We start from the raw sequence: 27,951 nt of genomic DNA, 5'->3' as shown, positions 1-27,951 counted from the left end.
AGAACTCGTCTCATAAACTTTGGTAAGAAAAAGTCGGCAACGCCCCTGCTGCAACTGTTTATTCAAAGTCTAATCATCGGAGCTTTAAGAAAGATTCACAAAATATTCAGCTGGAACCATATTTCAGGTTCATCAAATTTCAAATACATTTTACTGTTCTGAACAATATGTTCTAATGCTGTCTAAAACACAGCCAAGTTATTTTTATTTATACACATTCTATAATTTTTAAAAAACAAATATTAAGATAAAAAATATTAACAAAACTACCCAATTACAACTACTATTTTCCCACGTACTGAAATGTTTTCCGTGAGTGTATCTTATTCATTTTTAATTCTGTACACTCTATCGATTTATAAATGCACTTAGGGAGTTCTCATCTTATATTTCTCATAGATTCAAACAGCCACACCTTGTCAAAGGATCAGTTCCCTCGGCAACGCAGAAACTTAGGTTTGTTAAAAGCACTCACTGAAATTATTTTGGAATTTATAGGTCATAAAAATAAACAATTTACAAGGGGACAGGTGACTTTAAACATTATTTTGAAGTCACCTGACTATGTGCAATATCACGAAGCAATCCGTCAGTGAGACGCCATTTTGGTCTTTGTTTTTATTTTTTGCTCCATTGCTACTGAGATGTCTGTTGTGGATTTCGTTTCTCCAGGCCCAGCTGGCGCCAGCTGATTCTGAGCCCCTAGCCCCCGGGTGGAACACGCTGAGACCCCACTCAAGGCTCTCTGTTCTCAGGGGTGGGCGGGGCCATGTCTCCAGGCCCCCAGCTGTCAGAACTAAGATTCCAAGGAAATAAAGCGAGGAGATGCATGGCCTGGCAGAGAGGGCATGCGCAGAAGTAACACAAACAGAAATGACAATAAGGCTTCTACATCAAAGGAAAAGAGGAGGCAGCGTGTCTAGGGCTGCGGGACAAGGCAGAGAGCCACCTGCAGAACGGCCGCCTGCGCTGCAGTCTGCGGTGCGTCGGTCCCTTAAGGAGGAATTTCTCCGGGAAGCACATGACATCAGCATTAAGAACCATAGCGATCCTAGAGAGAGAGAGAGCCCGGATGAGAGTTACAAACACTCGACTCACTTCCTCATTCCCGCCGCCTGGCCTCTGCCTGGGGAGCAGTGTGGAGGGCGGGCAGTGCAGGCCGGGCGAGCCCCCAGAGGCAGGTGTGATGGGGACAGAGGAGCACAGGTGGAGTCTGAACCTGACCCTGGTTCGCTGAGGGGCACACTCCAGCTCTCTGTGCCTCCACTGCTCACCTCCAGGGTGGGCGTGACTAAGGCTGGGATGCTCATCTGTCACCAGGACTGTCACCGACGTGGCAGGACCAATGGGCTCAGCTCCCAGGGACATGAGCAGCTCTGCATCCCAACCAGACACTCACTCCCAGCAGGGCCTCAGCAGGGGCCTCCGGAATTCTCCAGGGAGGCCTGTACCCACCTGGGAACCCTGCAGGCACCAGGGCCCCCCACTAGGCCCTACTCCCCGGGGCCATGTCTTACATTCATGACAGAATGCCCTGCAATAACCTGACATGAACAGAAGGTTCAGAGATAAGCCTTTCGCCCAATCAGAGGTGGCCTTCGGTTGTTATACAGGGTGGGCAAAAGGAGGTGTACAGGTGTGTGTATGGAAAGTAATACAATAATCTACACTAATAAAAGAGAAAGATGCAAATTGACCGTACCTTTGAAACACCCACCAGCCAATCAGGAGTATGCAAATTAACCCAACAAAGATGGTGGGTTAATTTGCATACACAGGCGCCAAGTGGCCAGGGGCGGGGCTGGACACTTGCGTTGTTGCCATAGTGACAATGCAGGAATTCCACGCCGCCCCAGCCACCCAGGGCCTCTGGGCAGTGTGGGAAGGCGGGGCCGGAGTGGAAAGGCGTTGCCGGCAGCCAGGGAAAGGAAGGCCCATTCTGCACGAATCTTTGTGCATAGGGCTTCTAGTCTATATATATAAAAGCCTAAGCGACCAACTGAACAACTGGTTGACCAGTCGCTACAATGCACACTAACTCAATGCAGGAGCTGCCCCTGGTGGTCAGTGTGCTCCCAGAGCCAACCTCTCACAGCCCCTCCCCCTGGCCGGCCAACCTCCCATAGTCCCTCCCCCAGCCAGCTGGCCCTTCCCCCCACCAGCCAACCTCCGCTGGCCCTGATCGGCCCAATCGCCAACCAGGCCAAGGGACCCCACCTGTGCATGAATTCGTGCACCGGGCTCTAGTTAATAAATAATAAGACAAGAATAAACTGTGAGCCTACTCTCCCCACCCTGCATACAAGCTGGCCCACCCTGGCCTTACTGAAGGTTAGAATACTCTCTCAAGAGCCAACCTGAAGAATTGTTATGTAAATGACATGTATTTCCATTGGTTTTGAAGAATTTTTGCTTACATGGAAATGCTCATAACAAAACGTCATCTAAAAACAGGATTACATATACACATGTAATCTTTTTTAATTTGGAAAAGATATGCACAGAACACCTTTTTAAAGATAAAAAGAATGTCATTTTTACTGTCTTCTTAGTATTTCTGTTCCAGTGTAGGAAAGGAGTGGATAAGGACCATGATAATTCCTGTAACAATTCCCCGAGGGTCATAAATTAGAAAATGTAACAAGTAGGAAATGGTGACTTTTGATTTTTATGATGTCCTGGGTTACACTGCAGCAAACACCTAGATCAATGACGTAAAACCCAATTTCCTAGCGACTGAAGAGTGGTCCGTCTCATTTTCACAACCAGAGCCCACCCTCCTCCTCAGACCCGTCCCCGCAGCCCCGCTGACCTGGATGGAGGTCATGACTCCGTTAGCGAAGACGGACAGCTTCCCGGCGACGGACCGCACGCCCTCCTTCAGCTGCGCCATGTCGGGGGCCGTGGGCAGCACGCTCGAGAGGTTGTAGTTTCCTGCACACAGAGCAGGCGCGCTGGTCACTCCGCCCCACGGCAGCCGCCCAGTGACGCAGCACCGACCATGAGGGACTGGGGAGCCCTCCAAAGGCCGAGCACCCCTCTGCCAGGGTGGTCACCAAGGGAAGTGGCCTTGACCAGGGGCCAGCACACCAGGAGTGGAGAGGAGAACAGCGCATGAGCCGCACTGCCCTGCCCGCACCCACGCAGTCAGGGACCCGTCAGCAACCAGCCCGTCCTGGGGGGCCAGGGGCAGAGCACAGGCCCTGGCACCCACCTCGGCTCACCGGGCACTGAGGCTGGAAGGCACCTGCTCATGCGGCACAGCTGCCGGCAGTGTCCGCCCCCCCCCCCCCCCCCCCCCCCGCCCCGCACCGAGGGCGCCCAGACACACGGAGACCAGCCCCGCCGCCTCACCTGCCGCCTGCTTCCTCTGCTCGTCAAACAGGTCGGCCGAGCTGATGGAGGAGCTTCCCGACAGCCTCTCCAGCCGCGCCCGGGTTTCAAACTGGACAGACCAGGGAGAGGAACGTTAGGCCCCGAGCACACACGCAGTTTGACAAACAGAACCCGGAGGGCGGTCACTGACTGTCCCCAGGCTCCCCCCGCAGCGGCCGGATGCACTCCCAGGGGCCAGCGGCGATCCCAGCACACAGAGCCACAGAGGACGCCAAGGCCACCCAGTGCGAGGACACCAGAGGCGAGAGACGGCATCTCTGTTGTGGGACTGCGCCCCCCCCCCCCCCCCCCCCCCCCCCCCCCCCGCCAAGGGCCACGACAGGAAGCTGTCCTCCGACACCCGCTGTGCTGGCCGAGCCTGAGCCTGACGCTGTGGACTTCCGAGCAAGGAGGGTTTCAGGGCCGGGAAAGCGAGTGGCTCGTGAAATGCTCTTAAAATGCGGCGAGCGTGCTACTGCCACCGAATAAAACCGGACGTTTTAGGAAGAATTCTCTGACAGTGCAAGGAGCCCGCAATGCACCGGCCCGGAGCGCTGCGTAGGCACACAGGCTTCCGAATTAGAAGGAAGCCGAAACCTCTCCGATTCCATTTGCGCTTTACTGCTTAGCAAGATTCCACTCAGACAAGCGACAGCCTGGAAATAAATACATCTCCCCTCCAAAACCCACACCCATACACTTCATTTAACTCTGGTTAGAGATTATTAAGTTACAGATGTATCAAAACTGCCTGAAGTTTAGTCAAAAGAGATTGAATGGCTCTGGCTGGTTTTGCCCAGTGGTTAGCGTGTCAGCCCTCAGGGTTGTGGGTTCAATTCCCGGTCAAGGGCATGTACCTTGGTTGCAGGTTTGATGCCCGGCTCTGGTCAGGGAGCATAGAGGAGGCAAACATCTCTCACATCGAAGTTTCTCTCTCTCCCCTTCTCTTTCTCTCCCCCCACTCCCACTCCTTCCCTCCCTTTCATCTCTAAAAACCAATGGAAACAATATCCTCAGGCGAGGATTAAAAAAAAGATTGAATGGATGGCTATTCAGAACACTGAGAATGGAGTGAGAGAAACATGAGACACAGTCCTACCCTCCGGTCGCGCCCCCCCCCCCCCCCCCAGGGCAGCACGGTGTGGTGAGGAGTCAGAAACACCTGGGCCCGAGTCCTGGCTCCAGCTCCCCGGGGCCAGGGGCCTCTCGCAGCCTGAGCCCATCTCACTCAGCACCCATCACCTGCTCTCCCCACTCCCAGACCCCTGCCCATGGGGCCCGCACAGAACCCTCCGGACACTTACATCAGCGTGGTCTTGTCTTCCGAAGTACATATCTGAGGAGATGGCTTTGACGTTGCCAAACTTCTTCTGGGCCTCATCCGTGTTCCCAACTGGCTCATAGTCTGGCTTGCGGCGAGTAGTAGGCCTACAGTTAGAAACAGCCGAAATCGGAGCGACATCAGCAAGACGGCAGAATCGGAGCTTCCGCCCGCCTGCTCCTCCGGACACGGGTCTCAGGCCCCCTTGGTGGGGTCGGGTCCGGCAGAGGTGCCAGCACAGCCCGGGGCCAGAAATCCAAGACGGGGCGCATTGAAGAAGGCGGGAGGAGCAGTTTCACTGGGCCCACATCATCCCTCTCCCAAGATGGCACAGCTCGGTGCCAAGAGGGACCCACTTGGCCCGCAACTTCTCCCGTGGGGAGGTGAGAGGGCAGTGAGTGGTGCCTGGTCTCCGCTGTGTGGGGCACGGCCACGCAGCACCGGGTCCTACAGATCACTGGCAGACTCCACAGGGAGGCCGGCCCGCGGCCTGCTGGGCACTTTATCTGCGGAGCTGCCAACCGGCCCCCAGGTGCTGCCCAGAGCTCTGCGCGCTTCACCACACAACCCTCCCCCCACGGCTGGCACCCTGCACATGCAGGTGGTGGGTGCCAGCCCTTGCAGACAGCCAGTAAGCAGGTGCAGAAAGCCACCTGATGCTGTGGGACTAGGAGGAAGCACATGAACCTGAGCACTTCAGGAAAGCAAACCCTAGGGAGGCTCTAGCCCCCGGCCTGGCTTTGTGGGGGAGAGAGACGTACCAGCTTCAGAATCCACCCCGAAAGGGAGTAAGTGTGGAGTGGTGCATCCACACACAGGGTCTGAGAAAGCCTCCGGGTGCCCAGCAGGGCCGACTGGTGAAGGTATTTCTCACCCAAAGCCAGCCAGCCATTACTCTGGAGGAGGCGATGCTTCCTCAATGCAAAGTCACAGAAAGTCACAGAAACGCGACACCACAGTAACTGTCCAGTAGCCGGCCCCAAAGAATCGCCTGACAAAGAATTCAAAATATTGTTTTCAGGAAGCTCGGCAACCTACAAGAATCGACAAGACAGACAACTCAACGAAATCTGGAACATGATACACGAACAAACTGCGAAGTTCAACAGAGACACAGAAATCATAAAACAGAAGCAAACAGAAACTCCAGGGCTGAAGAATCCAATGAAGAAAACAAAAACTGCAACAGAGAGCATCAGCATCAGACTTAAGCAGAAGAAAGAATGTGTGAACTGAAAGATCATTCATTTGAAATGATCCTGTCAGAGGAGAAAAAAAGAATGAAAAAGTGAAGAAAGCCTACACGAATTATGGGATGCTCTTAAGAAAGTAACACATTCTGGGAGACTGAGAAGAGAGGAAGAGACAGAAGTGTATTTAACGAAATAATGGCTAAAAACTCCCCCAGTCTGGAGAGAGATAGGGACATCCAGGTAGATGAAGCTCATAATCCCCAAACAGATCCAATCCAATAAAACTGTCAGAAATCAAAGACAAGGAGAATTTTGGAAGCAGCAAGAGCAGAGACACTCGTCACAGACAATGGGGCTCCAGGAAGGCTGTCAGTGGGCTGCTCAGCAGAACCCTGGAGGCCAGGAGACAGTGGGATGATAATTAAGCTGCTAAAAGGCTCTGGCTGGGTAGCTCAGTTGGTTAGAGCGTCATCCTGATATGCCAAGGTTTCAGGTTCAATCCCCAGTCAGGGCACATACAAGAACCAACCAATGAATGCATAAGTAAGTGCAATAAATCGATGTTTTTCTCTCTCTAAAATCAATCAGTAATTTTAAAAAAGCAAACAACTGCTGGGGACTCTTTCCCCCCCCCCACGTGGGAGTCTGTACTGTTCTTCAATAAATCTCCACCTTGCTATACCACCTTCCATCCATGGATCCATTCTTCCACGCCGACGGACAAAGAATCCGGGGAACCATCCTGCCCAGGGGAACACCGCGTGTTCCAGTCCAAAAATCCCGTATCAGAATGAAGTATGACATATATTCAGATTATTTGCGCAAAACATAAACATAAAGCTCAAAGCATGTCACAAGTGAGCATGTGAGTAGCCACTAGGCAGCCAGGCATGTCAAGAATTACAAATTGGCAGCAATCCAGAGCATCCTTGGACCATTGCCTTTTTTTCTTCTCACCCTTAGAGATGAACATTTCCATTTCCAGTTTGGGGACATAAAGAATAACACTTGCCCTCGCTGGTGTGGCCCAGTGGACAGAGCATCAGCCTGTGGACCGAAGGATCATGGTTCAATCCAGGTCAAGGGAAATTACCTTGATTACAGGCTTGGTCCCTGGACCTGGTCAGGGTGCCTGCAGGAGGCAACCAATCGATGTTTCTCTCTCTTTCTCTTTCCCCCTCCCTTCCACTATCTCTAAAAGATCAATGGAAAAAGTATCCTCAGCGAGGATTAACAAACAAACAAAACAAATAACGCTGCTCTAAACACAGGGTATATACATAATTTTTTGGTTGTGTATATAGATAGGAGTTGAATTGCTAGGTCAGAAAATGGTGCCAGTTTTCCAAACTGGTGTTACCAATGTATTCCCCTATTAAAAGTATGAGAGTTTCTGCTCTTTTATATCTTACTAGAAGCCCGGTGCATGAAATTCATGCACTCGGAGGGGGGGGGGTGTCCCTCAGCCTGGCCTGCACCCTCTCGCAGTCCAGGAGTCCTCAGGGAATGTCCGTACCATCAGCCAGACATCCTTAGCGCTGCCACAGAGGTGGGAGAGGCTCCTCCCACCCCTCTGCTCTTGCCAGCCATAAGTCCGGCTTCTGTGGGAGCGCACTGACCACCAGGGGGCAGCTCCTGCATTGAGTTTCATAGCGACCGGTCATTCCGCCATTTGGTCGATTTGCATATTAGCCTTTTATTATAAAGGACTAGAGGTGCGATACATGAAATTTGTGCAAGGGGCTCGGTCCTCGCAACCATGGTGGCTGCCTTGGCCCTTGCAGCCGCAGCTTGGTCCGGAAGGTCATCTGGAAGGTCGTCCGGATGGTCGTTCTGCTGTTCGGCCCAGTATAATTAGCATATTATGCTTTTATTATTATAGACTAGTAGTTGGTGTTGCTAAATGTCTTAATAATTTTGACTATTTTTGATTCATATAATAGTACTTCGTTTTAATTTGCATTCCCATGATTACTAATGAAGATAAGCACATTTTTATGCAAGTTCATCAATCTATTAAATAAAGAGGAAGTATGTGCTGAAAAACAACAACAACAACAAACAAACAAACAACTGCTGAAAGAGACCTGGCCCATGTGGCTCAGTGGTTGAGCCATCATCCCACGCACCAAAAGGCTGCCCGTTCGACTCTCAGCAGGGCACATGCTCAAGTTCCGGGCTTGATCCCCAGTAGGGGGTGTGCAGGAGGCAGCCGATTGATGTTTCTCTCTCACATCAACGTTCCTCACTCTCTAAAAAGTCAATTAAAATATTTAAAGAAAAAACAAATAAACAAATAAAAAACAGTAAGACACAACTACAGGCTGCCTTCAGTCTTAAGGATACACATAGGCTGAAAGTTAAGAGACCAAAAGAGAGTAGGGACAGCCATATTTCTATTAGGAAAAACAGACGTTAAGCCAAAACCTGCAACAAGAGACAAAGGTCACATAATGGTAAAGGAGGTCAGGTCATAAAGAGTAATAACCATCGTAAATATATGTGCACCCAACAGAGCTGACGGGAGAGACAGACAGTGCAGCGACAATAACAGACGTCAATGCCCCACTTTCAGCAATGGACACATCACCCAGACAGAAAACCAATAAGGGAGATTGCACTCGAACTGTATGTTAGGCTAAATGGACCAACAGACATGCTCAGGGATCCATCAAACAGCCACAGAGCACGCATTCTGAGCGCACACAGAACATCCTCCAGGATGCGTCATGTTAGGTCACAGAGCGAGTTTAAATCACATGTGAGGTCCTCACAAATTTAAGAAGACTGAAATCATATTAAGTATCTTTTCCAACCACAATGGTTATGAAAGCAGAAATCAACAACAGCAGGAAAACTGGAAAATTCACTAATATGTGGAAACTAACACATTCCTGAACAACCACAGGGTCAGAGAAGAAATAAAAAATGTCTTGAAACAAATGAAAATGGAGACAAAACATACCAACACTAAGCAAACGCAGTCTAAGAGGAAAGCTTACAGCCAACAGGCAGGCACATGAAAAGGTGGTCAACGTCACTAATCATCTGGGAAGTGCAAATCAAACAAGGAGGTTTCGTCATCAAAAAGACAAGAGATGAGCCCTGGCCAGCGTGGCCCAGTAGTTAGAGAACTGGTCTTTCACACTGGAGGGTCAAGGGCTCGATTCCCTGGGTTGCAGGTTCAATCCCAGCTCCATCGGGCTGCATGTGGGAGGCAACCAGTCAATGTGTCTCTCTCACATGGATGTTTCTTTCTCCCTCCCTCCCTCCCTCCCTCCCTCCCTCCCTCCCTCCCTCCCTCCCTCCCTCCCTCCCTCCCTCCCTCCCTCCCTCCCTCCCTCTTTTCTTCTACTCCCTTCCACCCTCTCTAAAAATCAATGGAAAAAATATCCTCCAGTGAGGATTAACAAGAAAACAAAAACAAAAAGAAGACAAGAGATAAGAATTGCTGAGGTTGGGAGAAAAGGGAACCATTGCACACTGTTGGTGGGAAGGTAAATTAGTGCAGCTACCATGGGAAACAGTATGACAGTTCCTCAAAAAATAATAGAAATATCATATGATCTAGTCATCTCACTCCTGGGTGTATATTTAAAGGAGACAAAGTCAACATCCTGAAGAGTCAGCTGCAATTCCATGTTCACTGAAGCACTACTCACAAAAGCCGAGACGTGGAGACGACCTCAGCGTCTGTCGGGGGTGAAAGGGCAGGAAAGTGTGGTGCGTATAGAATGGGACATGATTCCACCATAAACAAGGACACCTTGCCATTTGTGACAACATGGGTGAATCTGGAGGGCATTATGTTAAATGAAATAAACCAGACAAAGAAGACAAATACTGTATGATCTCATTTACAAATGGAATCAAAACTTTTTTAAAAAGGTCAAACTCAGAGAAACAGAGTAGACTGGTGGGGGAGGGGTGGGAAATGAGACGTTGGTCAAAGGTACACATTTTCATTTTCAAGATGAGTAAGTTCTGGGGACCGAAGTGCACATGGGACTGAGTTAACAATACTGCAGTGTATACTTGACATTTGCTAGAGTAGAGCTTGTGCTCTCAGCACAAAAAAACAAACAAAACCCCAGCAAAATAGGTTCAACTAATCTGAGGTGAGGCAAATGTGTTTCTTATTTATAATGTATACACATGCCATTTTGTTTTTAAAGCCAACAGCACTAATTTTGTAAAAGGATTTCAGGCAACTTTTAAAAAGCCTGAAAATTCTAGTAAAAAAAATTAGTACACATCCAAACCACACAACACTTGAAGGAATTTTCCATTTAAAACAGGCCTGTCTCCCCCTTCAGGCCCGCAGATCACGCAGTAAACACTGAGCACTCCACCACGCACGCAAGGCGCTGCTCCACGGCACGCGGGACACAGCGTGAGCAGGCTGAGCGCAGCTCCAGTCACCAGGACAGCCCAGGACGCCTGCTGGCCAGCGTACTGGCAGTGTCACCTTGCACTACCAGCGTTCCCTGGTTTGGACAATAAACGAAACAGTCCTTCACTCATAATCCCCACGCTGGAGGCAGCTCTTCGGCCGCTGCATGGATAACAGGCTCAGCAATGACGAGGAAGGAACCTAACACGAGTGTCTCCAGGCCCCAAGAACACGGAAGTAAACCAGTCTACACAGGCGGTTACCGCACAATCCCGTTCAAACCACGTTCTGGGACAGGTGAGGCCAGAACACTGGATGCCAAGAATATTCTCGAAATAGAACAACATCGTTTACCGTCCAGAGACTTTCCTTAGCCTCCGGGTCACAGTCCCACTGTTTAGTCCCCATACCTGTCTGAATAGCCTGTGGCTTTCAGAACCGTGTCAGTCTCTTTGATGCTCTTCTTTTTCCAATAGAAATCTGAACTGTCATCCCAACTAGAAAAAGGACTGCTCCGTAACTCCATCGGCTCGTCGAAGTACCTGGTGAGAGAGGAGAACAGTGACGTCGGGGACAGGGGGGCTGCGCCTCCGGCTCCCTTCGAGTGGCGGGCAGCCACGTGGCCTGACCCGTGAACAGGAGCAGACACGAGGCGAGTCATTCCCAAGGACTTTGCTCGACTCGCCCAGCCCCCCCTCCCCTGCTGCAAGAGGTGCTCCAGGCGCTGCGGCCGCAGGCAGGTGCCACGTAAGGGACACGCGGTCACCTGTGCCCGCAGCTGACACCAGCGAAGAATAAGCCGTGGTGTTAAGGGCTGAGGGGATGTTTGTCACTGCAGCATAAGCTAGCCTATCGGACAGCACATGGCTACAGGTGACATGTTTCATTTCCGTTGGGTCTAGTTCTGCCAAGTGAGCAGTCACAACTGCTGCTGCTGGGCCTGGAGAACAGACGGCATCCGAGGAGCTCCCGCCGGCAACGCCCGCCTGGCAGCCACAGGACAAGGCTGCGTCCTCGCAGCAACCACCACTCAATGTCAACCACGCTCACCAGCCGCCCTCTGGACTCAGACAAAGCGAGGGATCGGACCGCGTGATGCGGGCGCTCCTCCAGCCTGAAGTGGGCGTGAACGGGATCTGGAAGCATCGCGGAGGAGATGGCCTCCGGGGCCCCTTTACACTCTCCTTAGCTGAGCATCACCGAGCAGGGCAGGGCCCAGAGACCAAGCGCGGCAGTGGCTCAGCTCTGGGTCCTGTGTGGTGAGAGTGACCAGAGCCGCAGGGTTTGCTGGAACAGCACGGAGATGGGGAGGGGAGGCAGGTGCCAGAGCCTTAAGAAAAAGGGACCGTGTTATCCCAGAGTTCATAACAGCTTCGGATGGAAAGCCCAGCCAGCTGCGCACGCCCCAGAAAGCTGGGATTCAGGAAGGTCAGGAGAGAGGCGGACTCCAGCTTAGGTCTCGGGAAAGGAAGGTGATGGGGAGAATGTGGCTCCAGGCTTTCGGCAGGGAGTCGGGACGGAAGCTCGAGGTGAGCACTGGCTCCCAGGCCACAGGGAGCCGCTCAGACAGACAGACACAGACAGCCGGGCTGTGAGAGGGGCCTGCAAATCAGAGATGAATAGAAAACAAACAGGCAGGGACCCCAGTGAGCCAGGACTTGGGGCGGAGGGAGAGCTAAGAACAAATATACTCTTTTTCCTAACAAACAATAAAAGAGGCGAGGGATAAACCTGCTGTTCGAGCAGAGGTGAGAGTTTATGTGGGCCACAGGGAGAAAGCAGGACTTCAGATGTGGGTCAGCCTCCTCCTCAAGGGGGTCATGAAGAGCAGACGGCGTCCCGCTCGCCTCTCTCGGGCGGGGAACGCACAACGTTCGAAGCGCTCGGGCTCCCGGGAAGCTGACCAGCCCTCGCTGTGCTGTCAGTGGGAGCCCCGAAGCCCCGAAGCCCCGAGCACGGGCCCTGCTGGGCGGAACAGCACCCGTCCCCACGCAGAGAGGAGACCAGACGACGGAGTGACCTGACGTCACATCAGAGCAGAAGGTCTGGAAGACGCGGCTGCCTGCCGGCGGGAGAGTCCTGTGTCCGAGGCCCTTGTCTGTAGGGTCCGGGCAAGAACTGGCCCGTTCCATGAGGAATGTCCAGCCACGTGAGCTGAGGGGAGGACTCAGGGCGAGCAGACCGTCAGCCCCCGCCCGCCGGGCTGGCTGACTGGAGCTCGGAAACCCAGGGAGATGTAAGTCTGAATGGACTGACGAGGGGTGCTGCATGCTCCCCGGAGGGTGCTGGGTGGCCCCCGGAGGGTGCTGGGTGGCCCCCGGAGGGTGCTGCGTGGCCCCCGGAGGGTGCTGGGTGGCCCCCGGAGGGTGCTGGGTGGCCCCGGAGGGTGCTGGGTGGCCCCCGGAGGGTGCTGCGTGGCCCCCGGAGGGTGCTGGGTGGCCCCCGGAGGGTGCTGGGTGGCCCCCGGAGGGTGCTGGGTGGCCGGGGCACTGCACAGGGGTGGCTGGAATTTCCAGGCTCTTCCCAATCTGAGGCTGTGAACTAGATTTTGCAGATTTGCTATCGCTGTAAGGAAATCCTCATTTACATAAACCTAAGTGCTGCACCGTAGGGGCATCAGATTTTAAGAAAACGACTGAATTATTCAAAAACAGGAGAGAGCAGCCACTCCGCTGGGGTCCTACTGATTAGCAAGAGCCGCTTTCCGTGAGTGGGCGGAGCCCTCTTCCCACACCTCCCCCAACCCCCTCCCCCCCCTCGGAGCTCCCACAATGCCGGGCGCAGCACTCACCGCGGGACAGACAGACCTCGGGCCAGGCCCCCAGCTGCCCGCTGGGAGGATGGGCGACAGGACTGTGAATGGCCATTCCTCAGAAACAAGACCACCTCCAGATCTCACCTCCACATCCTTAGTGACCTTCTACTGTTTTGATTTCTAGATCCCAGTGTTCAATGCTTTTTACTTTTTTAAAAAAAATGTATTTTTATTGATTTCAGAAAGGAAGGGTGAGGGAGAGAGAGACAGAAACATCCATGATGAGAGAGAATCATTGCTCAGCTGCCTCTTGCACGCCCCCCACTGGGGATCGAGCCCACAATCTGGGCATGTGCCCTGACTGGGACTTGAACTGTGACCTTCTAGTTCATAGGTCGACGCTCAACCACTGAGCCACACCAGCGGGGCTCAATGCTTTTTACTTTCATTTTGCCCTCCCACTCGGTCCTTCTCAAGCCTGGAAACCTCCCTTGGCCCTCGCTGCGGGCACCCGAGCATCATATCTGGGTTCCGGCTGCAGACACTGCGCCCCCCTGCAGGCTACGCTGACAGTATAAGGCTGAGCAAACTGTTCTCGTCTCTTCCCTTTGTGCTCAATATATAATTACATTGTCCATGTCCTGGAAATAATGGAACTCAATAAAAACAAAGAGATGGCTGACCTTATTTTTAATAGAAACAGCACTCTTCCATAATTCATAATTCAAGTTCTAACGGGCTAATGAGTAATTTGGAAGCAATGAGAGCTCTGCACGGCACTAATCTGCTGGCTTTCCGAGAGCCCGGGCCGGACCTCAGCTGCCCAGGACAGCCAGCCCGTCCCACCCTCGGGGTGACCCAGAGGGCTAGAGGAGGCGGCAGCTCCTCCCGATGCACACGCACCCAGGTCTGCCTGGCAGGAACCCAGCAAGTGTGGTCCCTATAAAAACACCATCTGCTCCCAGGTTTCAAACCAGAAATAACTGTGTCCTAGCAACGAGGGCTGCAGGGCTGGCGCTCCGGCCGAGCTTTGGGCAAGCGCGGGCGGGTGGAGCTGTGCAGGGCCGGCCGGTGATGCTCCGCGGGTTCCTAGGGCCCCGCCCTTTCCCACGCGGCGACCATGGCTACCGCGCAGCAGTGCCCACGGAACCTGAACCGGGTTCCCGCTTCCCTGTGCTCTCCTCTGTAGGAGCGGCGAGCGAGCAGGGAAGTCATCCGAAGGTGTGGGGGGCCAGAGGCACGTGCAGAGCCGCGTTCCCAGGTCCGCGGAGCCGCCCGCCCGCCCTCATTAACACCAGCTGACATGACCTGACTGCATGTGGCTTCCAAAGCAAGTTAAACATTTCCCTTACCTTGTAGGAAAGGACTTAAATTCTCTTAAGAGGCGTGACTGGGGTGTTACCTCTAAGTAAGACGCGCCCTGGGGTGATAGCCAGGCTACTCACACAGGCAAACAGGAAGCTGCCGGGTGGCTGAGGTTCTGACTGGGGACACCACTGAGCTAGGCATGTCTGTCTGTCTGTCTTTCTTTTTTTTGGTAAAATATCTGGACTTGAGAGAATTTGAAGCGATGGATAGTCCTCTCTAGGAGCTTGGACAGGAGCAGAATGAAACAGAACAAGTGCTACATACGTGAAAACGCTCCAAGCCTGCATGACTGCTCCCCAACTCCACTGCCACCCCCCGAGATGGCAGTGGCAGGAAACCCCCCCTCCCTGTGAGCACCACCGCTAACGACAGGCCCACATTCGATTTCCCCAAACTGCTCACTTGAAGGTGGCCCTCAGTGAGGTCTATTTAAGTGTCTAACAACAGTAATCAAACATTTAGACTGAGTCACATGCTTCTTGAATTGAGTTTCTATGCAGTAACAGCAGGTAAAATAACATTAGTAACAGACAAGCACCGTTCCAAACGCTCTGTTGGTATGAATGCACTTGACCCTCACACTGCCTGTGAGGCAGATACGGCCAGCATCCGAACTTACAGAGGAAGTGCAGCACAGAGAGGCTAAGGAACTGGGCCAAGGTCACACTGTACTAAGTGGCAGAGTCAGGATTCAAATCCAGGCCGCCTGGTTCCTGGGCCTACACTCTTACCCCCTCGCTGCTCAGCGGGTGCCCCCTCCAGTAACATCCCAAGTTTACGGGTGCCTTTTTAGCAGGACTGTCCCTGTGCTGGTCAGGTTGTTGAAGGAACCTCACAAGTGAGATGATTCAAGTTCACACCTGTTCCCCCATCCCGTCCCGCCCCTCCCCCTGCCCCTCCCCCTGCCCCTGCCCCTTCCTCTGTCCCTTCCCCTGCCCCTGCCCCTGCAGGCCACTGGAACCTAAACCAGGGCCCTCTCCAGGGTCAGCATCACACCAGTTAGGCAACTCGTCTGATCAGATGGTAGCGCTCAGGGGCAGGGAGCGGCTTTACCCTGGGAGCCTTCAGAGTGCAGCAGTAATTTATTAATAAATACGCACACAGAGAATTTGTTTATGCCCTGTAGACTGGAGACCCCTGAGCTGGTATTCTGAAACAAGAGGCTCAGCTGGGAAACGTTCCAGCTCTGGGAATAAGACTATAACTTAATATGCTCCTTCAGGAGTTTGCACATTTCTCCACTTTCCAATTTTCCTTCCTTATTATCAAACATTTTTTTAAAAAAATACATATTTTTATTGATTTCAGAGAAGAGGGGAGAGGGAGGGTGAGATAGAAACATCAACGATGAGAGATAATCATTGATTGGCTGCCTCCTTCACGACCCACACTGGGGAGCGAGCCCACAACCCGGGCATGTGCCCTGACCAGGAATCAAACCGTGACCTCCCGGTTCATAGGTCCACACTGAGCCACACGGGCTGGGCCAGACATCTTACTATCAGCAAACACTGCCTTCTTACAAATGTTTCCCCAGCGTTTTTCAAAGGACCCCTTGACTCCAGCCAAAGCGTTTAAAAACAGAGAAGTAGCCCAGCCGGGTGTGGCTCAGTGATTGAGCGTCAACCCAGGAACCAGGAGGTCACCGGTTCGATTCCCGGTCAAGGCACATGCCTGGGTTGTGAGCTAGATCCCTAGTAGGGGCCATGCAGAAGGCAGCCGATCAATGATTCTCTCATCATTGATGTCTCTATCTCTCTTCCTCTCCCTCTCTGAAGTCGATAAAAATATATTAAAAGCAAAACAAAACAAAAAGCAGGGAAGTAAACGAGTAAGTTCATCCTAATCACTGCTTGTCAAAACAACACTGTAAGGATGATTTCTAACACACTACCTGGAGCTGGAAGTAAAATATGTGTCATCGCTGTCATCGCTGTACTTTTTCCTCGGTTTTGCTGTGACTGGTGTTTCCTGTTCAATGGTCTGCATATCTGAGGTTGCTGAATGTGAAATGCCACTTGAGAAAACAGAGAATAAAATGGAAAAAAAGACACTAGTTAGTTCATAAAGACACTATATTCACCAACGAATGTTTTCATCTATCCTCTCAACAAAAATACGTTGATTGGTGGGGTTAAAAACATGAACAATAAAAATGATTTTGTTGGTATTAGCATTGAAAACTACTGGACCTTAGTGAGGACTGGAACCCGTTACACAAATACAGTCACATGCACCGGGGCTCTGCCTGGGGCATCCACTGAGGGACAAGTCAGACCTATTTCCCATTTTCTAAGAACCAGGTTTGGGAGTTTTCATGCTGTCATCAACACGAGCACAAAGTACACAATCAGAGAGAGGAAGGAAGCCGAGAAGATGCTGCTGACGTGGAAGGTAACGGGAAACCCTTCAGGATGACAACCGGCCGGGATTCTGCCCCGAGAAAGCGGGCCACGTACCTCCTGCAGTTTCCGAACCCCATGCCGAGCCGCTCCGACTCCAGCTTCGTTTTCCCGCTCACGGCCAGCTTTTCGTCTTTCTTCATCTGAATCTCAAGATCCTTATAGGCCAATCGTAAGGACGAGACGCTGCCAAAAACCAAGTGTTCCTTAACTCAGTGTTAATTCTGTGTTAAGATCAAATACTGAGCAAAATTAAACATGCCCCTTATACTTCTACCTTTGTGCTTCTCCCCATGATTAACAATTCTGAAGGCAAGCTGGCATTTTTTTAAAGTAGATGCTCAAGAAAATGTAAATGAGTTTGTAGCCACTTTTTGGTTGCTGCTGCACCTACATTACTGTCCTGGTTTATATGACCTATTACCGTATAATAATAACTTATATTACCTACTATGCATAACAACGTACACCAAAGTTATTTCCATATAGAATAGTAAAAAGCAGAATTTCTTACTTGGGCTGATATTATACTTCCTTATTACACATCAAAAGTAAGAGGTTAATCTCATTGGTTTCCTTTGGTTTAAAATAAATATATATATAGATAAATTAAGGAAAAGATGCTTCGATTTACAAAAACATTCCCTGTTCTCTTTACGTAGTCAGGCTTCTGAAAGCATTTCAAACGGAACGGTCCCTCCTCTGCCACAGACTGCCCTGCATTACCGTCAGTCAGAACCCGAGCATCTACTTTCCGAACGCCTGGAACGAATAAGGCACCCAAAGGGGCAAAAACACGGACACAGAGCACTGGCCTTACTCTGATTGCTAAAGACGCTATAAGTACCTACCTTTCCATAAAGAAAACTGTGCCCACATTAGCAGTAACCAGAGTCTGCACGTCAGGAAGAGAGCAACACACTCAGGGCCCGAAACGCGGTCTGCCTGCCACATCGGGGCTCTGCCCGCTCAGCCCGCTGACAGAGCGGTAAGCTGTCACCCATCGCTCCCAGGCGAGCGCCGCACACACTCCGCACCCTGCACGTGCGTTCCTGTGCGGGCAGAGCTTCTCACTAAGGAAACGTAATCTCGCTCTTACTGGTTCCTTCCCTGATGAGTCGAGCAGGGCTTCTCTGTTTGGTGTGGAGCTGGCAGACTGCGCTCTTGCCTAGCTATTGGTCCTGCAGCGCAGGTTGTGGCCATATACCCGTTGGGTTACTCAGAAAAGCATCCTCTTTCAAGCGTATTTGGAAGGAAACATGGATCTGTTTGAAATCATGCATGGACGTAACTGGCACAGATGCTGCTGGAGAAGGTGAACGGATGGGGATGCAGGTCGAGCTCTCCTCTGAGGACCCGCCGCGGCGGCTGTCACTGCGGACAGCGTGCACCCGCACCCGGGCTCACTGTGCCCTGCCTGCCCGCGAGCTCTAACGGATAGAGTCAGACTCGCGCTGCTCAGAACGGCTGGCGCCCCTCCCAGTGCCAGCTTCAGGGAGGGCCCGCAAGACACTCAGATGGGGGGGGGGCGGGGGGCACTCTGCCGCTCTCCCTCTTCCTGCTGACAGCGCACAGGCACCTCAGGGTGGGCCGAGAGGCGGCCACGGGCGAGGGCGAGGCTGCGGCATGGACAGTTCAGTTTCAGTCTGGGGTACAGGAAATAGCACTGCTCCTGGCAGCTCACGGAACTGACCTTTATTTACTTGAATCAAGTGAGTAACTTCATTAATTGCAGAATAGCAGCTGCATGTCTTGGGGATAACACAGCGGGCACAGGCCTGGCCTGAACCCGGCAGCGATGGGCGGAGGCGGACAGTGAGCCAGGCACAGCGGTGCGGCTGTTCTGAACAGGCCAAGGACACTTCCAAACGATGGGCTCCCAAATCAAACTCATCAACATCCACACCCGCACCTCCGCTTTCACAGTCTATGGCCCAGTCCTGACAAGACACAGCAGAGGCTGGTGCTGCTGCCGTAAGACCCCCCAGGCGCCAGCCCCTGGCCCGCGGGAAGGAGCGTGCTGCCTACCCCGGTCTGCGCCCTCCTGGGCCCGGGCTGGCCCACGCTCTGGGAGCGCCCCCTGGAGCCCTGGACAGAGCCCACTCCCAACACCAAGAGAAGCCCCCTCCCAGGGTCTGAAACGGGCGTATTCGGAGAGATTACAGTGAAGCGGAGCAACTACAATTCTACATGCATCTTTTCAAACCACACTTACCCTAAATGCAGCTCAGCGCTGCCCCCTAGGTTCTATGAGTTAAATGACAATTTCACGTTTTCTGGGTTCACCGTACAAGTTCCAGTTAGTGGACGGTTAGTATGAACAGTAAGAAATCAGAATGACTGAGCATTTACTACGTCCCAGGCACGGTTTAATGTACTTTAATGAGCAGTAACTAAGTTGATCCTCAAAATAACCTCAAAAAATAATAATTATTGTCTTCATCATGCAGTCTGCAATCCCTCAAGCTAAGCCTGGTAAAACACGTGTGAAAATAACGGAGAACAGGACTAAGCTGCCTTTCCTTCTGGGCCGCGGCCCCCTCGTGACCTGTCACCGTCACCACGTCACTTCCCCGACGCTCATGTTTCTCTTCTGTTTTCAACACGAAGGAAACAGCCCTCAGGTTACTTCACACCGGTCTCCTGACGGCCTCCTGGTTTCCAGTTTCCTCCCCCTGCTGCCTAATGTGCACATCACTGCCAAACTCACGGCCCAAAATGCCACCTGCAGCATGGCCTCCTCAGACAACACTAATCTACCGCCGACTCCACCGAGCTCCAGCCCTCCCCTCCCGTCCAGCCGTCCCCACCGCACACGCATCTCAATTCCCTCTGCATTTCCACACTCTTTCCTGTCCCTCTCATCTGTGCCGGGTGTGACTCACACCGATCCGGCTCAGGACCTCTGGAGACCACATACCTCAGCCTCCCATCATCTATTCAGAAGTCAGCCACCACGTTCAATGGAGCTTCGCATGACAGATCCTTTCTCATTGCGGAGCTGTAATTCACACACCATCACATGCACCCCTTAAAGCACATAACCCACAGGGGTGCCACCACCATTACCTGATTCCAGAACATTTCATCACTGGCAAAGCCAACCCCACACCTAGGAGCAACAAGCCCCTCTCCCTCCCCGGCCCCAACCTGCAAGCATGGTCTGCTTGCCATCGCTCCGCGTTCGCCTGTTCTGGACATTTCCCATCAATGGGATCACACAGGCGTGGTCTTTGCGACCGGCTTCTCAGCACAAACTTTTCAAGGTTCCCCATGCTGTGGTAGCTGTGTCAGTACCTCACTCCTTTTTAGGGCTGAATAATATTCCCGTGTATGGACCCACCATGTCCATCCATCCCGCAGCTGATGGACATCAGGGCCGTTTCTCCTGCTGGCCATTGGGATTAATGCTGCCACGAACCCTCACGTACACGTTTTTGTGTGGGCCTATTTTTTAACGTCTCGTAGGAGTGGACCCGCTGGTCACACGGTAACTTCAGGTTTAACTTGTTACATGGCCACCAGCCAGGTATAAGGGACCTCATTTCTCTCCATTCTCGCCAGACTTGCTGCTGTCTTCTCGATGCCGCCTCCTGGTGAGGGAGGGGCCTCCCGCGTTTCCCTCGTGACTGATGGTGCTGAGCATCTTCCCTGGGTGACCGCGCCCGGCACGGTCTTCCCCTTCCTGCCCTCACTTCCCCGGGACGCGCCGCTGCTCTCCCGCGCCCCGGCCTTCCTCCCCCCGGCCACTCCACTGCCGCCCTTGTTTTCACGAAGCTCAGCTGTGCATCACCCTCCTCACACCCGTGAAAAGTGCACCTGGCGCTAACGAGGAGCTCCATTCCCTGAGACCCATCCCTGCAGCTGACTTAAACTCACATCGAGTCTTCCTTCGGCGCCGTCCTGGCCAGGTCTTCCTGCTCCTTCATCTTATCCACAGCTTGGGCCTGTTTCTCCATCTCATCGAAGCATGTACTCGTCAGTTTCTGGGCTCCCAGACTTCCTTTTTTGGCCCCAAGCTAGAAGACACACAAGATTACACGCTACCAACCTGCTGACAAGTTTTGTGCCAACAGCTAGCACTTGCGGGAGGCACTACGACAGCCTGGACACCTGTTCCCCTCCTTGGACCTCACAACTCTAGGAAGTGGGCACTCCCTCCTCCCCCCCCGTTTACAGAGGAGCTGAAGCTCATGCAAGCGGAGCGACATGAGCAGGATCGCAGCCAGTTAGTGCGGTACCTGCAAGCTCAGCAGTGACACCCCCCAGGCCCACGAAATGCTGCAAAATCAACCAGGACAGACACTCAGGGAGCCTGTGCTGGTGTGGTTTTTAAGAATTTCATCACTGACAGAAGAAACGTTCAACACCCATTCCAGAAAACCTTCACTCGGCACAACAGTCACCTCACTGAGCAAAGCATGGGGTCTTTACCCAGGCCGTACTTGTTATACATAAAATGGCTCAAAGTAACAAAAACGCAGCGGCAGGTGGCTTTCTCGAGGGCAGAGGCTATTTCAGAACTGAACTACCAGGTATCTCACACGTCATACTCACGCCTCGTTTAGCTTGACTTGGTTTCTTTTTTATGAGAGAGGAAACCTCTGTCAAAAAATACAAAGTAGAAAGTCAGACCAACAGAAACACACACTTTTTCTATTTTAATTGTGTTCTTTAAAAAAACTCTACGGTATTGTATATTATTATTTAGGAGACGGTAACATTTCCCACATTAGTTTGTCATCGAGAAGGCAAGTACAGGGTGGGGCAAAGGTTTACAGTTGTTGGTAAAGAAAATATAATAATTAATGACTAATACTTAATAATTCGCGTACTCACAACTGTAAGCCTACTTTTGCCCGCCTGTTATGAGTGCATCGAAGTGGAGGCCTCAGTGTTACCACGTGGGCACCACAGCGAAGGGAAAGGAAGAGCTGGCTGCCCGCACTTTCTCGGGAGCACGCCTCAGGTGCACCAGAACACTCCCTCCCATTCACTCTTCTCTTCAGAAACTTCCCAAGTTCGTTTACAATACGAAGCTAGCCAGCACCGCATACACAGCTCAAGCAGGCCGGCTATGCCTTCCCCTCCGCTTACATACCGAACTCAGCGTATTACTCAACAAGAGGGCAAAGCTGCCTGTTATTTTAGCAGCAGCACTTTCTAAATGCACAGAAACATATCATGCTTGCTTAGAAGAGTTCCTAAGAATTGTCTTTTGGGAAAACCTTAATCATGGGCCATATGTTCTGTTTTAGAACCATGTGCCAGAGACCCAGTAAGGATACAACTTTAATTTTTCCTTACAAAGTGAGAACCTGCTTTAACGGGAAGAGGCAGCAGAAAACCACAAGCAACCGCAGATTAAAACGTTCAGCCTCAGGAGAGAAGAGCATCATCCCCTGCAAGTGGAAAGGAGATCCACACGCTCTCTTCCCACCACCGCTTTTAGGTGTGTGCTCCCAACCTCCTTCAAGCCTATTAATACACGAGGACAAGATCTAGAACGTTTCTAGAAGTTGGGTTCCTTTTCACTAAAGCAGTTGCTTTCCAATTAGTGCAGTGTGATATGCACCAACTCAGATTCTACCTGCCTGATAATGAACAAGTCAAGGTTAAGTTCACCTACTGTAAACTCAGAAAGAGGAGAAGATGCTGAGAGCCCCTGAGTGAAAGGAGTGGTGCGGCCGCTCTGGCCTCTGCTGATGCCGGAACATCAACCAGCCCAGCACACCCGCCAGTCAAGAGCCCCACCAGCCACCTAGGCCAGGCCCACAGCTGCGGCTGCGGGTCAGCCTGGAGCCGCTAACAGAGCAGCATGTTGGCTTAATAAAATCTTGTAAAGAAACTAAGGATTAATAGTCCTGGTGCCACAGACTCTATACCTTCTAGGCGGAAGGCAAAGACAGGAGCCATTTCTTTCTTAATGAATCTCATTCTCTAAGTCAGAACATTACCGAGAGCTGCCTTGGTTGGTACGTTAAGACCTTCCACACTTGGTCCTTGCTCCGGTCCACCTGCAAGTTAAAAATATTGATATTAAATCAGAAAATATACTCACCAAACTTGCTTTTGAATATGTAATATATTTAACTTGCTGAGTACTACATATCTTACTCAATTTTGTCAATGATCCCCTTTCTTTTTAGCTCCATATTCCATTATAAGAATTTTTTACTAAGCCCTGGCTGGTGTTGCTCAGTGGTTGGAGCCTACGAACCAAAGGGTCTCAGGTTTGATTCCCGGTCCAGGGCACGTCCCTCAGTTATGGGTTTGCTCCCCACCCCCCGTCAGGGCGAGTGCAGGAGGCAGCCAGTTGATGTGTCTCTCTCACATCAGTGTTTCTCTCTTCCTTCTTTCCCCGCTTCTACTGTCTCTGAAAAGCATTGCAAAAATTATCCCCAGGTGAGAATTAAAAAAGAAAAAATAATTTTGATTTAAAAAGTGCATTAAAATAAAAGTGTGTTTTCTGTCAAGTTGCTTTATAGAATTGTCGGGAGCGACCTCAGTTGACAAAGTCCTGCGAGGGCAGGTTTCACAAAGTGGCCTGCCTGTTCCCAAGGTTAGTCATGCATCCTGCCCCCCTCTTAGGCTTAGAGACCCCTAAGCACAATAGTTAGTAATCACACATTCTGCCCCCTAGAGCTTAGTTAACCTTTAAGCACAGTTAATGTATAAGTGTAATTATCCTTCAGCAAGAAGCATGGCTAGATTATCTGATGGAAAGGAACTTAGGTGATGTCAGAGGTGTATGTATAGGTATAGCCGTTGGGATCTTAGCCAAGATAAGGAGCTTTGTGTAAAGGTCAGTATGAAACCTGAAACAAAGGGGTATAATTATGCTTACCACATTATAGGAATGATGTAATGTATGGAACGTGACTGACCCTGTATAAAAGTGTGGAGAAAAATAAACTCTAAGCGGGAAGTGCTACTGTCCTCCCAATCCCATCCTGTTTTCTGTCTGTTTTTCCTCATCCTCACCCCCCTTGCAGGTACTGTTCGACTGATGCCGGCAGGCTCCGGCATAGAATAAGATGGTAGTGGTCTCCCTAATTAATGTCATTCAGAATTCTACCTTATGAGCTGGTGTTTTAAACAGTTCAAGATACCTAGTACATATGTTAATATTTTGAAATTCTAACACCAATCATATCAATGATAGAAATCTAAATTTTCAGTTGCCAAGAAATCTGCCATTTTCTAAATGACCTAAAAAATGATCCTGGTTAGGAACTCTTATTAAGCCTTTATTTAAAAACTTGTTGTTATTTTAATTTTATTACTTTAAAAACGAGTAAACAAAATGTAGTATATCCACACAATGGAATGTTATTTGGCCAAAAAAAATGAAATATTGGCACATAAAATACTACAACATGGATGCTCCTTTAAAATATTGTGCTGAGCACAAGAATCCAGTCACAAAAGACAACATATTATCTGAGTCTACTTCTATGAAATGCCCAGAACAGACAAATCCTTAGAGACGGAAAGCAGACTGTGGTTGCCAGGGGCTGAGGGAGGTAGCAGAGAAGGGGGAGGGGCTATCAAGGGGGACGGGTTTCTTCTGGAGGTGATGGAAATGTTCTGGAATGAGTGGTGATGGTGGCACAACCTTGTGAATATACTAAACACCACTGAATTGCATACTTCAAAGGCTGAGTTTTATGGTATGTGAATGATACGTCAATAAAGTTGTTATTTAAAAAGTGGCAGGCCCAACAGAGGAAAGCACCGTTTTATTTTTATAAATATTTAACAGGTAAACTCTAGTTAAGGCCTTTAAATAGGCAAAGCAGGATGAGTAAGAACAATGCTGTTTTGTAGAAAAAGAGCTGACAGCGCGTGCACGGATCACCCAGGACGGCCAGAACTGCTCTGGGCGGTGGAGAGCCGCAGGGAGTAAGAACGCAGCAGCAGAGAACTCCAGGCCTACTGTCCTAGTTGTTAAAATTCTTTTGTTCTCTCCTTTTTATTGTGCAGTCCTTACATTACTCCAGACTGCACCTGGCCGCCGGTGCCGACAAATGCAATTCGGGGTTAGGCCTTGAGACAGCACGTCTCCCTCACGACCAGCTGCTTAAGAAAATTCTGGACGGAGAAGAGGCAGGAGGGTGCTGCTGCAGGTGCAAAAGGAGGGGGGATTCTAAACAAGAAAACCTTTACGGAGAAGCTCTTCGGCGAACAAGGTAGTGAAAACATATTTACAAGGACAGTCTTGTGCATTTAGTTACCTGTTTTCAGTGAGTGAAAGGAACTGAGCCACAGGACTCGAGAGGCTATGGGGGTCTCCCTGCAGGTGCCCTTCAATCTCAGAGGCCTTTGTGCTGACAGGCTGTAAGGGTAGCGATGCTCACACGACCATCTGAATTTCAGAAGGTATAAACCCCACCTTCCTCTGTGTCAGTCAGGCGAGTGTTGGAATTAGTTCTTCTCTTCTCTCTTGTGGACAATGACAAACCAGCCACTGGCTCAGGCAGATTTCTTCTCTTCCCAAAGAATTTCTCCCTGGAGGAGTTCACAGCCAGTGGGAGGAACACACAACGGACATGGACGCTAGGGACACGTTAGTTCCCAGAACGGAGGCGTGCTGTGCATGAGGAGGACAGTATACGCAGCCGTGGCCGTGGCTGTAGTGTGTGTGTGGGGGGGGCGGGGTGAAGGTGCTTCTCTGAGGAGAGGACTTGGAGCTGAGGCTCCAATAAGGAGGTGGCCGCGTGATGACCAGGGTCAGAGTCCCAAACAGAACGCAGACACAGGAAAGGCGCACAGGCCAGCGCGACTGCAGCGCAGTGGAAGGTGTTTAGAAACCCAAAAGCTAAACGCCCCTCGGGGATGTGTCAATGTCTTCTTTGCAGGCATTCAGGGTCATGTGCACACACACACACACACACACACACACACACACACACAAATAATCACAGGCTGCAAATCACACGAAACCAGTCCTGTCAGAGTTCTTTGCATATTAAGGAACCAAGCTTCGGGTCTATATGCGAATTGCAAATTTTTATCATGTCTTTGAAGCACTTCTTCAGACCCCAGTGTTACCTCTCCAGTGGTCAGACCACTAATCTCTTCCTTTCACGAGGCCTGGATGTGCCCAGAGGGCTTCCCGCTCCAGGGTGGCAGGAAAGCCTCACCCCCGTTTCTCTAGCGCCCTCACATTTTCATTTTTTAAATATACTTTTTTACTGATTTCAGAGAGGAAGGGAGAGGGAGAGAGAGGTAAAATCATCAGTGATGACAGAGAAGCATTGATCAGCTGTCTCCTGCACGCCCCACACTGGGGATCGAGCCCGCAACCCAGGCATGTGCCCTGACTGGAAATCGAACCATGACCTCCTGGCTCATAGGTTGACACTCAACCACTGAGCCATGCCAGCCGAGTCTCATATTTTCATTTTTATTTTTAAATCTTTGGTCCATTTGAATTTAGACTGGTATAAAGAGTAAAGAAGGAATTCTGCTTTACTATTTTTTTCCAAAATGTTAGACATTTGTCCCACATTGATGTTTCTCTCTCTCTCTTCCTCTCTCTGAAATAAAGAAAAATCATATTTTAAAAAAAGAATCAGACAATGAATACATAAATAAGTGGAACAGATGAATGTTTTTCTCTCTCTAGAAATCAATAAATAAAATTTTAAAAACAACCTTCATTATTTGCTGGGGGGACTTCCACGCTCCTGGGTGTTAAAGACGGTTCTGGGTGTGTGGAGGCCCATCCTGGTCCACTCACCTGAAGCAAAGCGAGAAAAGTCATAAAAAACAAACCAAAGCAGGGGAAAACCGAATCATCGAAATAGTCACCTCTTCGTACCTGGATTAGTGGGAAGGAAGGGTAATATTTAAACATGTATAATATTAAGTCTCTGTTTCAATGCTCAAATTCCATATTTTTCCTTTTAAAAAATATTTTTATTGATTTCAGAGAGGAGGGCAGAGGGAGAGAAAGAGAGAGAAACAGCAATGATGAGAGAGAATCATTGATTGGCTGCCTCCTGCACGCCCCCTACTGGGGAATGAGCCCCTGAGCATGTGCCCTGAGAAATGCTCAACCACTGAGCCACACCAGCCGGGCTTTCCACCTTTTTAAAAATAAAATCTAAACTATGCAATAGCCCTGACCGGTTTGGCTCAGAGGATAGAGCGTCGGCCTGTGGACTGAAGGGTCCCAGGTTCGATCCCGGTCAAGGGCATGTACCTTGGTTGTGGGAACATACCCAGTAGGGAGTGTGCAGGAGGCAGCTGATGGATGTTTCTCTCTCATCGATGTTTCTAACTCTCTATTCCTCTCCCTTCCTCTCTGTAAAAAAATCAATAAAATATATTTAAAAAAATAAACTATGCAATAATTTCAGGTTTACAGAGAAGGTGCTAAGACAGTAGAGTTTTTTACTTTTCACCCAGCTTCCTTTAATGTTAAAATACCCATGGTGCATCTGTCAAAACTCAGAGTTACATGGCCCATTCCTACACTCCAGATTGACTTGGATTTCACGTTTTTCCTCCAGGGCTTCTTTTCTGTCCCAGGACCAGTCCAGGACCCACTCCGCATGCCCTTCTTCTCCTTCGTCTCCCTGCTCTGTCAGAGCTTCTCAGTCTGTCCTGTTTTCATGACCTTGAACCTTTGAGGGTACTGACCAGGTATTGTGTAGAATGTGTCTCATTTGGGTCTATCTGATGTTTTCTCATGATTAGATTAGAGCTGGGGGAGAAAGCCATGGAGGCGCGGTGCCTTCTCACCACCTCATGTCAACATGACTGAACTGCTGATGCCAACCCTGGGCACTTGGTCAGGCGGTGCCTGCCAGTCTTTTCTCGGTAAACTTCTGTGTTTCCCTTTCCACCGTCTGGTCTTGGGAAGCTGGTCACTGAGTCTGGCCCACATTCAAGGGGAAGAGGATAAAGCTCTACCTCCTGAGGGGGGAGTATCTATTATACATGATTTGGAAATTTTCTATAAGGAAGAGTGTCCCTTGTCCCCATTTATTCAATCATCCATTTATATCAGTACTAGAAGCCCGGTGCACGAAATTCGTGCACGGCGGGGGGTTGTCCCTCAACCCAGCCTGTACCCTCTCCAATCTGGGACTCCTGGAGGGATGTCCGACTGCCCGTTTAGGCCCGATCCTGGT

General features: G+C 50.7%; 1 protein-coding gene across 1 annotated transcript; it reads right to left on the bottom strand.

Moving 5' to 3' along the window:
- Window positions 1-41: 41 nt before the first annotated feature.
- Window positions 42-26,745, bottom strand: LOC307096601 (ADP-ribosylation factor GTPase-activating protein 3-like). Its single transcript, XM_079800904.1, has 11 exons — window positions 26,468-26,745; window positions 22,765-22,824; window positions 21,365-21,411; window positions 20,687-20,826; window positions 16,865-16,993; window positions 16,300-16,422; window positions 10,693-10,824; window positions 4,680-4,803; window positions 3,355-3,445; window positions 2,813-2,934; window positions 42-1,051 (listed from the first exon to the last, which is right to left on the bottom strand). Exons 1-11 carry the CDS (start codon window positions 26,667-26,669, stop codon window positions 1,034-1,036), a joined length of 1,188 nt encoding a protein of 395 aa, XP_079657030.1. The 5' UTR covers window positions 26,670-26,745; the 3' UTR covers window positions 42-1,033.
- Between the last annotated feature and the right edge of the window lie 1,206 nt (window positions 26,746-27,951).

Source organism: Cnephaeus nilssonii (genome assembly GCF_951640355.1).
Source record: "Cnephaeus nilssonii genome assembly, contig: SCAFFOLD_151, whole genome shotgun sequence".
In the NCBI taxonomy this organism is placed as follows: domain Eukaryota; kingdom Metazoa; phylum Chordata; class Mammalia; order Chiroptera; family Vespertilionidae; genus Cnephaeus; species Cnephaeus nilssonii.
The sequence above is the reverse complement of the archived record's forward strand: the minus strand, read 5'-3'. Positions and strand labels throughout refer to the sequence as shown.

Excerpts from the sequence above, each read along its gene's own strand:
- LOC307096601 (XM_079800904.1), bottom strand. The coding sequence starts at position 26,669 with ATGTTTAAATATTACCCTTCCTTCCCACTAATCCAGGTACGAAGAGGT. Across the intron at positions 21,412-22,764 it reads ACCAACCAAGGCAGCTCTCG|AGGTTTCCTCTCTCATAAAA; the intron begins GTAATGTTCTGA and ends ATTTTTTGACAG. Across the intron at positions 16,994-20,686 it reads GCGCCGAAGGAAGACTCGAT|CGTCTCGTCCTTACGATTGG; the intron begins GTGAGTTTAAGT and ends GGTTTTTGGCAG.